This window comes from Artemia sp. Qi Xiang Cuo, chromosome 5, assembly GCF_049724085.1.
Source record: "Artemia sp. Qi Xiang Cuo chromosome 5, ASM4972408v1, whole genome shotgun sequence".
In the NCBI taxonomy this organism is placed as follows: domain Eukaryota; kingdom Metazoa; phylum Arthropoda; class Branchiopoda; order Anostraca; family Artemiidae; genus Artemia; species Artemia sp. Qi Xiang Cuo.
This window is the reverse complement of record NC_142798.1, coordinates 29,493,394-29,506,668: the sequence shown is the minus strand read 5'-3', so window position 1 is coordinate 29,506,668 and position 13,275 is coordinate 29,493,394. Positions and strand designations below refer to the sequence as shown.

Below are 13,275 nucleotides of genomic sequence, written 5' to 3'. Positions count from 1 at the left end.
GGGTAAATTTTATATTAGGGAATTTTCTAGAATTTCTATTCGAAATCCTTGCTATTTGTCTTACTTTCTCTTTGCTGACTCATTTTTGCATGCGGAGATGTTAAGAGTAATTTCCCTGGATAAATTTTGACCAGGATTGAGTTGTCTTGATGATCATTCCGTGGACGGGGGATTTCTGTGGAGGAGAAAGTCCTTCTCCACGGATGTCGGCCCTTGTCCCGACATTATTAAGAAAATGATAAGAAATTCAACTACAAAAATAAGTTATACAACTGAAAGTAAGGAGCAACATTAAAACTTAAAACCAACAGAAATTATTACGTATATTAGGGAGGTCGCGTCCTTCTTAATACCTCACCCGTTACGCTAAGTTTAAATTTTTGTCCCAATTCTTTCAGAATAGAAGACATATTGACGACTTAAAGCAAAAACCTAATGAAAGGATAAAAATGGGTGGGGCCTCTAATAAAATGTGCGGTTTTACTATCTTTTCTTAAAAGTTTAGCCATGTTTTTAATTTTTAATTTTATCTGTACAGAGGACTTGCCAATCAATTCAGCAGTTCATTTTGGTGAGCTAAAAATGAGCTCATTATATTTTGACTCTTCATTAAAAGTATCTTGAACCCTCAATTGAAAGAATGAAGGTACTTGAAATGGCCTCTGAACAACCCATATATTGCCTTGAAACCACCGACCGTCTTTTTGGACAGTATCCAAGAACCAAAGCTGTTTTTTAAGATGAGCTGCTGGGTTATAATAAATCTTTTGAAAAATAGCATTTTGTCACAATGGAAGTCAAACCCTTCTGCAACACAATTTATTTTTTGAATATTAAAAGAAATAGCTACAACACACAGTTTTGATTACTAAAAAAAACTTATTAATACCGCTATATAAAAGCCACCACATCTAGCATTATTTGTGCAATCTATCCTGCCAAAGCTGAGCGGAGTCTTCTTTTTTGACAGAGCCTTAACAGTTTGTCTCTGTGGCAGGCTAACCAGCAGCGGTGTCCCGAAATGGAGTGGGGAGGGGTGCTCCCACCCCCAAATTTTTTGGCATTCTATTTTGCAAAATCGGCAGAAATTTTGCAAAATCGGCCGAAATTTAGCGAAATTCTTGATTTTTGCAGATAATTTGGCATAAATCAGGTAGCGATTCGGCAAAATTTAAGAAGAACCCCCCCCCCCCTCCCACCCAATGAAATGAGCCTCGGGACGCTCTTGGTAACCAGGACTAATTAAAATTCAGCAAATATAACGCTATTTTTGACAATATATCTAGCCGAAGATGGGCGGAAAATTTGTGTTTTTTTTATTTTGACAAATCCTTGACATTTTTTCTCTGTGACAGGCTAACTTAGACTAATTATCTCCCAGATTGTTTGCCATAACTGTAAAGGCCCAAATATTTTCTTTAAATGTATCATTCTGTCAAAAGGATCTCATGGTTAAAGGTATTCAGTTGGATGCTGGAACTGTATTGGCTCAGATGTTGTCTAGAAATGTATTATTCTTTCCTCAGGATGTCAAAATTAGAGCAGTTTGACGCCGTAACTGTAATGAAACAAACATTTTCCTAAATAATTTAGTTTTCGATAGTATTTCAAGGTTAAAGCTGTTCAATTGGGTAGACTGCTGAAAAGCATGAATTTCCGAATCTTTTTTTTTTTTTTTTTTTTTTTGTTTCTTTTTTTTTTCAATTCTGGGAAAGCCTAAATATTTTGTATCTGTGACAGGCAAATCTAACCTAACCCCGACCTATCCCAGGCCTGTTGCTGTAACTATGTTGAATCAACTATTTTCTTGAAATTTATTATTTTTTTAACAGGATCTCGAGGTTAAAGCTGTTCTATTAGAAGAACTACTGAAAAATCCTGAATTTCCAAAGAAAGAGCACTTCGTGACGATGGAAGTCAAGTCATTGCGCGACACAAGGAGTTTGTTACAGCAAGTTGGGACAAAAGAAGCGACCGCTTTCGTTGAAAAACACCCTCACCCAAGACTATGGTATGTCTCCCATTGTTTTCAACATAAATGTGTCTTATCACATTTATGTCCCTAAACTGGATAGGGTGGATGACTCATGATCGAAATATATTTGGTTCCGGCATCTCTATTCCAATAGAGGTATTGGAATGCCTCTAATCAGAAATTAGAGCTGTTTCTCATGGAAAATAAAACGACTAGTAAATTCAAGTTTATTAAAGTAAAAAGAAAAAAAAATAGAAAATAGAAAAATAGAAATGGAAAAAAAAGAAAAATAATTTGCCGTTGGTGAACAAAGCTATAAAGTATATCGAAACCCTGCCGACTGAATTTCCCCTGGTTTGCCTACATTTTAGCATAGGACATCCTTATACTTCATATTGTGTTACTGGTTAAATCAGTCAATGTTAAAGTAATATTGAAAAAAAAACAACTATCAAGTTCTAAATTGTGCCTTCCATTGAAAATCTGACTGGGAGTCATGCCTTCATTGATGATTCTGTAATCTGATCCTAACTTGGGTTTTGAGTCGGGAATATATGGAGCAGTGTTTTCATATTGGACTGACAGAATTTACATTAAATATTTTACAATGTACCTCATTATTTATGGCCTTCAGGGCAAGGGCTATAAGTTATGCCCTGGCGGAATATAACGTTTTTTATTGAAATCTGTGTCGTAGAAACTTGAAAAAGGGCTCATTCTATTTGAAATTCAAGGGCTAGTGCCCTTTTTAATAGTTGAAACTGATTGGAGGGCAACTAGCCCCCCTCTCACGCCCACCTTTTCCCCAAAAACATGCAATCAAAATTTTTAGATAGCCATTTTATTAAACGTTGATGAAAGTTTTGGAAATTAGGTCTTTAAGGAGGACAATCCCTCCCCCCCCCACAGCCTTCAGGGCGAGGGTTGTAAGTTATGCCCTGGGGACATTTAAGGTTTTTATTGAAAGCGATGTTGTAGAAACTTCAAAAAAGGCTAATTCACTTGGAAATTGAAAGGGCTAGTGTCGTTTTTAATAGTCGAAAGTGATTGAAGGGCAACTAACCCACCTCTCACGCCCACCATTTCCCCAAACATATTCAATCAAAATTTTGAGATATCAATTTTGTTCAACGTAGTGGAAAATTCTGGAAATTAGGTCTTTGAGGATGATAATCCCCTCAGAGCCCTCAGGGCAAGGGTTGTAAGTTATGTCCTGGGGTATATACGGTTTATATAGAAAGTTGTTGTAGAAATTTCAAAAAGAGCTCATTTGATTGGAAATTGAAAAGGCTGGTGCCCTTTTTATAGTTGAAAATGAGTGGAGACTAATTAACCCCCCTCTCACACCCGTCATTTTCTCAAACACATTCAATCAAAGTTTAGAGATAACCATTTTGTTCAACGTAGTTGAAAGTTCTGGAAATTATGTATTGAGGATGACAAACCCCCCAGAGCCCTCAGGGCAGAGGTTGTAAGTTATGCAATGGGAGCATTTAAGGTTTTTATAGACAGCGCTGTCGTAAAAACTTCAACAGGGGCTCATTCAATTGGAAATTGAGAGGGCTAGGGCCCTTTTTAATAGTCGAAAGTGATCGGAGGGTAACTAACCCCCCTCTGACGCCCTTCATTCCCCCAAACACATCCAATCAAAATTTTCAGATAGCCATTTTGTTCAACGTTGTAGAAAGTCATGGAAATAAGGTCTTTGAGGATGACAACCCCCTCCTCCCAGCCCACAGGGCAGGGGTTGTAAGTTATGCCCTGGGGGTATATAAGGTTTTATTGAAAGCGTTGTCGTAGAAACTTCAAAAGGGCTCATTTGATTGGAAATTGAAAAGGCTAGTGCCCTTTTAATAGTTGAAAGTGATTGGAGGGCAACTAACCCCACGATTACCATTTCCCCAAACACATCCAATCAAAATTTTGAGATAGTCATTTTGTTTAACGTAGTTGAAAGTTCTAGAAATTAGGTCTTTGAGGATGACAACCCTCCTCACAGCCCTTAGGGTAAGCGTTGTAATTTATGCCCTGAGGGCATATAAGGCGTTTATAGAAAGCTTTATTGTAGAAACACAAAAAAGACTCATTCGTTTGGAAATTGAAAGGCCTAGTGCCCTGTTAAATAGTCGAAAGTGATTGGAAGGCTTGACATTTTTATAGTAAAGACCGATGTGGGTATATCGTATTATTCTTTTTTTTTGTTTAGTCTAGTGCACTTGGTATTGAAGGAGTTGTCTTAGGAACTTAGAAAAAGGCTCATTCGATTGAAAATAGAAAGGGCTGATGCCCTTTTTATTAGTCGAAAGTGATTGGAGGGCAACTAATACCCTCCCACGCCCACCCTCCCATTTGTCCATTATGTTTAAAAACTAAATGTTGCCTTAAGATTAAATCAAAATGCACTGTATTTATGCTAATTCCCAATAAGGCATCTCAGCAATATCCCAAGAACGGCTGAGGGTATTATTTTCAAACTTCCGCGGCTTATTCTGTTCTTAAAATTTAACCAAGTGTATCCAAGCTATCAAAGAAAGTAAACAGATTTTTTGCGAATGGTATCAAGTTTTCTATTTCAGGTGAACTAGAGGAGGTATGAAACTAAATTAAACACTACTATTTGTGTCCAGATTTTTAAAAGGGTGTATGTTGTTAAAAATTGCTGAAAATTTTTCTCCAGCATAAAAATAGCAAGCAAAATAGCAATTCCCAAGGCCAGAACATAATTTGCACTTTACTGAAAAAAATACAAATGAATGAGCATTGTCAGTTTAACATACATATATTTAGTAATCAATTTAAGTAAAGTTATCTTTTACAATAATAATGGATTTATATTTCTCTTAGAAGAGCTACTTAACTCTTTGTCATCTATAAAAATTAAAAGTATTATACACTTTTGAAATTAAATAAACGGGTTTTACAGGAACAACGCTAAAGCTCCATTAAACAATTGGAAACAAAGAAGACTTGCCCTCACGCTGAAGTATAAATTCTTTTTATGAAAATATTTCCTCCACTACAAAGATTTCTATTACGCAAATTAAGACTTTTTAATAGTCTCCTCCCACTCAAGACGCTTGCCACCTCTCTGAATTAAAATATTTTTATGATTTTCCGGTTCTTACATATGAGGTTCATTTCGGGGTGTTCGTAATTCTAGAGATCTTATTTTTATAGGAGACTTATCGGAGAAACGGCCTTAAATTCGTATAACTTTGAAGCTGCAGAAACTGCCTTTGTTAAATGCTTGGATTACAGAAGTGTTAAACTTGTTCAGAAACTGAAAGCAACAGAAAATCAGTTACTAAAAGAAGCTGAGTTAGCTGCCTATTTTGGAGATTATGAAAAAGCAGAAAAATTATACTTGCAAGCCGACAGAAGAGATTTGGCCGTAGATTTGAGGAGGATTCTTGGAGAATGGGATAGAGTTCTGCATTTGCTGGATTCATCTGCAAGTAGCACAGATGAAGAATATAAAGAAGCATGGGACGCAATAGGAGAGCAATTTTCAGACATGTGCAACTGGTAATTTTCAATCTCTATGTTTTGTAGTTCTGTCAACTATTTTTCAAGACAATTTTGAAAAATTTTCTTGCTAAAATTTAATCGAGCGTTTAATTTTATCCCTTTACGCTATTTTATTGGGTTTTCTAAAAAGTAATTGGACAAAGCTGCATATACAACTTCATAGTAATAATAATAATGATAATAATAATAAATTATTTTTAATCCACTGTACAATACATGTAAATAGTGGAGCATACCGGTAATGTCATTTGTATGATGTGTACAAGCGTTGTATTAATCATGGTTATTTTTAGATTCTTTTGGTCATTAGGATGGGTTGCCAGATAAATTGTTCACTATATACAATGGCCCTATAATTCTATTAATTCTAAGACGCTATCTGCATCCAAGTTATCAAAAAGACATATCTACAATATTTTAGCAGATATGCAAAAATATAATGGGTAAGGGTATTAACTTTAAACTTTTCAGGGCCACTACTGCTACTACTACTGCAGCTACAAATGCGACTGGTTACGAATGCAACAGTGACTAGTTCCGACTGTGACAAATCGCGACTGTGACTGCAACTGCTTGCAACTGGTACTGCATTTACTTGTGACTACTTTCAGAGAATGTTAGGGGATGTTGAACAAAATCAAAATACAATGTTTGCATTCTGATTGTCAAAAGGGCGCATCAGCAATATCTCAGGGCCGGCAGAGGGCATTAAACTGAAACTTCTAGGGCATGTTGATCAGTCCCTGAACCTTCAAGTAATGCTGAGGGTATTTTAATCTAAATCAAAACACACTATGTGCATCAATGTTATCAACAGATTATATCTGCAATATGTTAGGATCGGCTAAGGGTCAGAATATTCAATCAAAATATACTATGTCTATCTCGGTTGTCAGAAAGACGTATCTGAAATATCCCAGGAGCGGCTAATGAAATTTAGTTAAAACTTGCAGAGAATTGGGGGATGTTGAAATAAATAGTATTCATAAATAAGAATGATAAAATAATACAATAAATAAATTATAAGTAATATAGTGAAAAATATGTACTAGTATACTAATTAAATAAAAAAAAATAAGTTTTTTCAACTGAAAGTAAGGAGCAACATTAAAAATAAAACGAACAGAATTTACTACGTATATGAGGGGGACCGTCCCCTCGTCAATACTTCCCTCTTTACACTGCAGTTCGAATTTTTTCCCAATTCTTTAAGAATGACTCCTGAATCACAAAGGCCGTTTAATTAAAATAAATAGCTCTTTTAAAGGCATCAAAAAACTTTAGCGTAAAGAGCGAGGTATTGACGAGGGAATGACCCCTCATATACGTAATAATTTCTGTTCGTTTTAGGTTTTATTGTTGTTCTTTACTTTCAGTTGAAAAAATTCATTTTTTTTAAATTTCTGATCGTTTTTTAAATAATGGTGGAAAACCTGGCACTCCCTCTATGGAAAATTCCCTTCCCCCATGAAAAGATACTACCACGTACCCCCCTCCCCCTACTTCCCACCAGAAAAATACCCCTGAAAACGTTAATATACTTCTCAATAACCAATACTATATGTAAAAAGATCATAACTTGCCGCCCTTCCCCTGGAGGGTTAAGTCATGACTGTGGGGGTTAAGTCATCCTCAAAGACATAATTATTAGATTTTTCGACTATGTCAAAATTTTGATCACTATAACTTTTAATTTCTGATCAAATGAGCCATTTTCCGATCTTCTACGATCACTGGTTCTATATGATCACCCCTGAAAAAAAAAAAAAAAAAAAAAAATGCATCCGGAAAACATGACTATCTACCTTAGTTCTGCCATAGGAATGACGTAAGGACGGATGATAGATAGACTTATCTATCAACAAATGGAATGACATCATTATTATACAATCCTAAAAAGGGCTTATGCCAGATTTGTCATCTTACTCACTCGGACTGTCTGTCTTGGCTTTTTCTACAATTAGCGTATGGCTTGACGTCCGCAACTACTTGATTTTAATCAAAATCAACGGTCTCTTTAAATGCAAATTCCTCATTTTTGTACATAGGAGCTTGAAACCCCAAAGTACGGTTCTCTAGTATGCTGAATCTGAAAGAGTGATTTTCATTAAGATCACTTAAAGTTTTGAGGATGTTTCCCCCCTTTTTCAAAAATTAGGCATATTTTCTCAGGCTCGTAACTTTTCATGGGTACCATTAAGTTTGATGAATTTTGCGTATTTCTAACAAGCATGACTATTCGATTCTTTTGATGTATCTATTGCTATCAAGACTCTGTTTCTTAGAGTTTCGGTTACTATTGAGCCACGTCGCTCCTTGTTCGTTACCACGAACTGTTTGCAAATACCCGAATATTTCGGCTTCACATCTGGAAGCCTTTGTCAACGGAGGTGGAAAGGGAAAAAATCAAGAAGAGAGCCATTAACGGATAAATTGTACAGAAAAAACATCGAGGAAAGTAGTTAATATCACGAGACTTCAGGAGGAGCCTTAGCCTGAGCAACTCCATCTATCTCGCTTAACAATGTTATTTTTGCCAACAAAGATTTCAGAAATAAATTTCAAGAATTTTTTGAAGCACCAAAAACGGTAACTGAAAAAATTTCAATTTGAAGCACCAAAACAGGTAATTGAAAAAATTTCAAAAATTTTTTGAAGCACCAAAAAAGGTAATTGAAAATTGAATTGAATTCAAAAAAATTCAAATCAATTTCTCTATTTATCCATCCGCCAAGTTTCTTCTTTTGGCTTTGATATTTTTCAACATATAGATGAAACGGCAGTTTTAAGCGGCCTAACAGAATAAAAAGGAAACATAATTCAAATTATTCTTGACAAAACAATTTTGGTGAGTTATACAACTCTTACAAAATGGATTTATAATTAAATAGTAAGTTTGAAACAAATGTTTAACCCATTTTTATATCCAAAAAATATAGAATGAAATTATTATTTTCAAGGGTCCTAAAAGGGCTTAAAATTGAACCTGCGAGTAAATCAATTAACATACTTAGAAAGAGCGTAAAAAATGGCATCTAGGGGTGTTTTCACTTTATTTGTAGGTCAATAATATGAACTGCTCAATATTTACCCTTACAGTACAAAATAGGCGAATTAAACTAGAAATATAGGATATTTATGAATATCTATAGGATTACTATATGAAAAAATGGGAATATTCAAGAAAATTATGATTATTCGGGGGCGAGGGTATCACCGTTTACCACTTCCTTATAGACGTATCTACGTCCAGTCATTGATCTCAACCATAACGTTTGCTACGCCAGTAAAAAGAATGAGAAATCATAAGCAGTGGAATATGCTGCCTGTGTAAAAGGTGATAAAATGACCTCTATGACATTTAAGCAAAAGAAAGGGATCTTTGTCGTAAGCAAACACGATAAAAAAAAGTCCATGAAATTCATGCAAATCATCCTATGAGAAACAGCACTCAAAATTAGTCTCTGAGAGGGAAAATATATGAGCTAAGATAGAGGGGCTGCTTGCTTTTCAGTTTATTCTTGTATTTTTGTTTGTGAAATGGAAACCGAAGTCAAGTATTAAAATTTTACCAAAAAGAATGTTTGAGGTACAATTTGGTCTGAAAATTGGTACAATTTATGTGAAATTATTGACAACGCTGCTTTAGACCTGAAATTGTTGTTTGATAGTCTTTCGAGTGAATTGATGCTAGTATTTTTGTGAAAATCGACAAAATCGGATATCGAGCTGCAATAAAATATTTGATTTTTAAAGATAATACGCCAACGCAAATCAACACTAAGTTGGACTCTGTGCACGGGGACTTTGCACCCTCATTTACCACAATCAAGTTTTGGACAGCTGAATTTACACATGATCGTAAGAGCCTGGGAGACGATAAACGTTCAGGACGTTCAAAGCCTGCAACCACTGACAATAACATCGCTATAGTTCACCAAATGAGAGAGATATAGAGAGATAGTAATACTGAAAATTAAAGTGGGAGAGATAGAAGAGGCTATGGAAAGGTCCAAAGAACGTGTTTTTCACATATTAAATCAGCATTTAGTCATGGAAAATCTGTCCACGTGTTGGGGGCTGCATTTACTGTCGTTAGACCAAATATGTATTTGAATAAACATTTCCTAAACGCTTACTAATTACTGTAGATGAAACTTTAATGCACGATTATGCACCAGAAACCAGAAAATACAGTTAAAACCGTGAACTACAAAGGGGGAGCCGACTTAAAAAAAAAAAATCTGCTGGCAAAGTGATGGTGACTATTTTTGGGATAGTCATAAAGTTATCGCGATAGATCATCTTCAAAAAGGAAAAACACTTACAGGAGCATACTACGCATAAATACTTGATAAACTGATGGCAGAAATTGTGGAAAAACAGCCACATATACAGAAAAGGAAAAATCCTTATTTTTAGGAGACAAAGTATCATCTTGCACCCCAGCGGTTGCCATGGGGGAAATCAAATTTTCAATAGTTGAAAATTTCAACTGTTTGATCATCCTCGCTACTCACCATGCCTAGCCCCAAGCCACTTATTTGTATCCCCTCAGCTACAAAAATGGGCTCCAAAGATAGAGATTTCCTTGGACTGAGGAGGTTATCATCTTCGTGAACGAATATTTTGCAGAAAAGAACACCGGGTACTATTTCGATGGTTAAAGAGCATGGTTGGGAGAAAGGCGGCTAAGTAAAAAAATAAAAAAAATAAAGCAAAAATGTCTTCTATCTCTGTTAGGTCGGAAACTTTTCAGACCACCCTCGCGCTTGTGATACGTTGATAACTCAATTGGTGTCTTTTCTGGCCAGCGAAAGCCCCAATGTTGATTAGAGCAAATCATTTAATTAAGTCAACTAATTTTCTTTCCTTTTTATTTGTTTTACTGGTAACAGCGAAAAATTGAGATAGTAAGCACATATTCTGGTAAGAGCCTTCAGGTCCATGTCTACAACATGTTTGTTGACCTTTTCCTATCTTCAATTTCTCATTTTTCTAATATTTTTCCCCTCTGAGTGAAAACATTGGAACAAATCAGAGATAAAAACATATTGCATACAATTTTAAGAAGATGCTTAGGCTTGATTATAACGAGGTTCTGGTACGTTCTTAAAAAAGGAACCCTTTTATGTAATATTATGCTATAAGCAATATTTTCCATCAACTTTGTACACATTTTCTTATGTAAACCCTCTCCACTTAAATAGAACCCGAACGTAGCCTTGTGTTTCCCTGAAATATTTGTTCTCACCTTTTTTATCTGGTATTACACGGGGGAAAAGCTGGAAATTAAGCAAACTCACGGCCCCCTTAACCCTCTTCCCTCCCACTGCCAGCTTCTTAGCGAAAAGGTATGCATGTTGGATCTTATTTGAACTGGGATCATTCATGGAAATTTCAATCTGTATGCTCTAAAGATCAACGTATCCCTGGCTTCTAAAACAATCGTGTGTTTCACTTATTTGTTTTCAACGATTCCCAGTCTGAGAAAAATTGAAGAACTTATGAAAGTCTTATGGAAATGAAATTATCTAATGAAAATTAAGTTAGAGGAAAAATACGTCAAACAGGATGAGAATTTACAATGTCTGATTTTCTTCCCTCTTCAAATAAAAGAATAGAATACAAATCTAATTGTTGTTCGCGTTGTTTTTTCTTTAATAAACAAAAGCATTGGCCTAAAAGCAGAAAAGCTGTTATTTAATTTTAAATCACAAGGAATATCACATGACACGCATAAATTAATCACTTGAAATGCTCCAGAAGCTCGAGACTTCTATTTCCTCATTACACTACTTTAATTCTACCTTCCTAACCTCTCTTGCTTTAAATTGTTCCCATTGGGTTAGTTGAGATATACTTTAAATTTTCTCCCTTCCCTACATGCTAATTCCTGCCCCCTCCCGCTTCTAGAAAGAAAATCTCTTGCGACACATATCTGTTCAATTTGGAATTGTTTTAACAGCTTGCAGCCAAAGGGCTATTATATGCTTTTATGTGAAAAGCTTTAGAAATGCTGTAAAGGGGAAAAGCTGTTGCATCATTTTAGATCACAAGGAATCTGATGAAATTCCCCCAAAACCAGGAATCCTATTGCTCCACTTCCACTACATTACTGTAATCTTACCTAACTAACTTCCCTTGCTTTAAATTGTTTTCATTAGGTTAGTTGGATTAGACTTACCCCCCCCCCCCCCATACATGAAAAGTCCCCCCCTCCTGGATCTAGACACATATCTGCTTAATTCTAAGTTATTTTAACAACTTCCAGGGAAAGGGCTATTGAATACTTCAAAAAGTCAGGAAGTATTGAAAGACTAGTTGATTGCTACTACCAGTTGGAATTTTTTGACGAACTAGAAAATCTGGTCGACACTATGGACAATAGCAACAAAATAGTTCCTAAGGTTGCAGATATGTTCAGTTCAGTTGGCATGTGTGAGCTAGCAACAAGATGCTACTTGAAGGTAACCTCCCTCTTCCCTATTTTCTTATCAAACCTGCCATTATCTACTACAACTATTATTATTCAGGACTCATTGCAGTGCCTAGTAGCCTGAGACCAACACAGCTGCACTCGCTCGTTCAACCTACTCTGTTCAGGACTTCACTTTTACTCACACCATGAAGATCATATTTTCTTTTAGTCTTTCTATCCAATTAAAAAAGGACGTCCTGTTTTCTATTTCACATCCGCTGGACTGCCGAAAAGCACGACTTTTGACAATCTGCCATCTGTAACTTTCTGTATCAAATTTCTAGGGCTGTAATGGAATAGAGGTTAAGATGCCTAGGCCACGTTTCATAAATGAAGGATGATAGAATGACAAAAATTGCGCCTTTGGCTATTTATCAGGGGCAAAACGAAAACTAGGTCGTGCGTGGGATGAGGAAAGGTCATGAGAAAGATTTAAAAGAAAATTATAACCTCATAGGAGGGGTAAAGAGTGAAGTTTTGAATAGATTGAAGTGGCAGAGGATCGTCCGCAGCTGCGTTGGCCTCAGGCTGCTGGATGGTTTAATGGCTTGCTAGTAGTAGTAGGAGTAATATTAGTATTATTTGTAGATTGCAAAATGACCGTCTAAAAATTTATTTCATTATAGATCTAGAAAGGGGGGCGAGCTGCATATTTTGCACAGCTTATTGCTTGATATGAGGTCTTTCAGACGAGTAGCTAGAGTATTGTTAGAGAATCCTGGGGAATATTTACCATGTTTTCCTCAAGCTTTTGAAGCAGTTTTTGAAATATTTATACGTTTAGAAAACATATGATGAGTTTTCTTTTTTAGTGTTAGTAAAAAAAAAAACCTATCCTATATCTGATGTTGGATAAAATATGCTTACGGGGAAAATATGCTTTGAATCCTAATGCGTCATTATAATTGGAAAAGATTCCCACAGAAACTTTTTAGGGCGAAGGAACCTCCTAAACCATTTCTTGGGAAGGGGGATAAAGGTTAAAAATAAATTTTATGCCAGAAAAGTGTCGCTGTTCTCAAAATTTTTGTCTATTTATAAATTATTTTGCAAATTTCTAAGGAGTGGAGCAGGGGCTAAAATTGATCTTTGCAGTTTCTATAGTTGCCTATTTGAATTTTTGCTATAAATAACTATGTTGTAAAATCTTTGATAGAAAGTGTGTCAATAATGTTTTTAAATTAGACTTAGTCTAATCGCACAAAATGACCCAGTTTTAAACTTTAATATATGTGGAATACATCAGTTTCACTCATGGGCGCAGGAAGGGGGGGGGGGGGGCCGGGGGGCA

The 13,275-nt window shown here is 35.8% G+C and overlaps 1 protein-coding gene across 2 annotated transcripts in view; it reads left to right on the top strand.

The window, feature by feature from the left end:
* The window catches only part of Oseg4 (intraflagellar transport protein Oseg4), a 182,665-nt gene that overhangs the window by 131,061 nt on the left and 38,329 nt on the right, over nt 1–13,275 (top strand). For both annotated transcript variants that reach the window (XM_089088804.1, XM_089088805.1), the window contains 3 exons: nt 1,833–2,011; nt 5,153–5,500; nt 11,778–11,973. In XM_089088804.1, the coding sequence (XP_088944930.1) occupies nt 1,833–2,011; nt 5,153–5,500; nt 11,778–11,973 (723 nt within the window). The remainder of the gene's footprint in view (nt 1–1,832; nt 2,012–5,152; nt 5,501–11,777; nt 11,974–13,275) is intronic.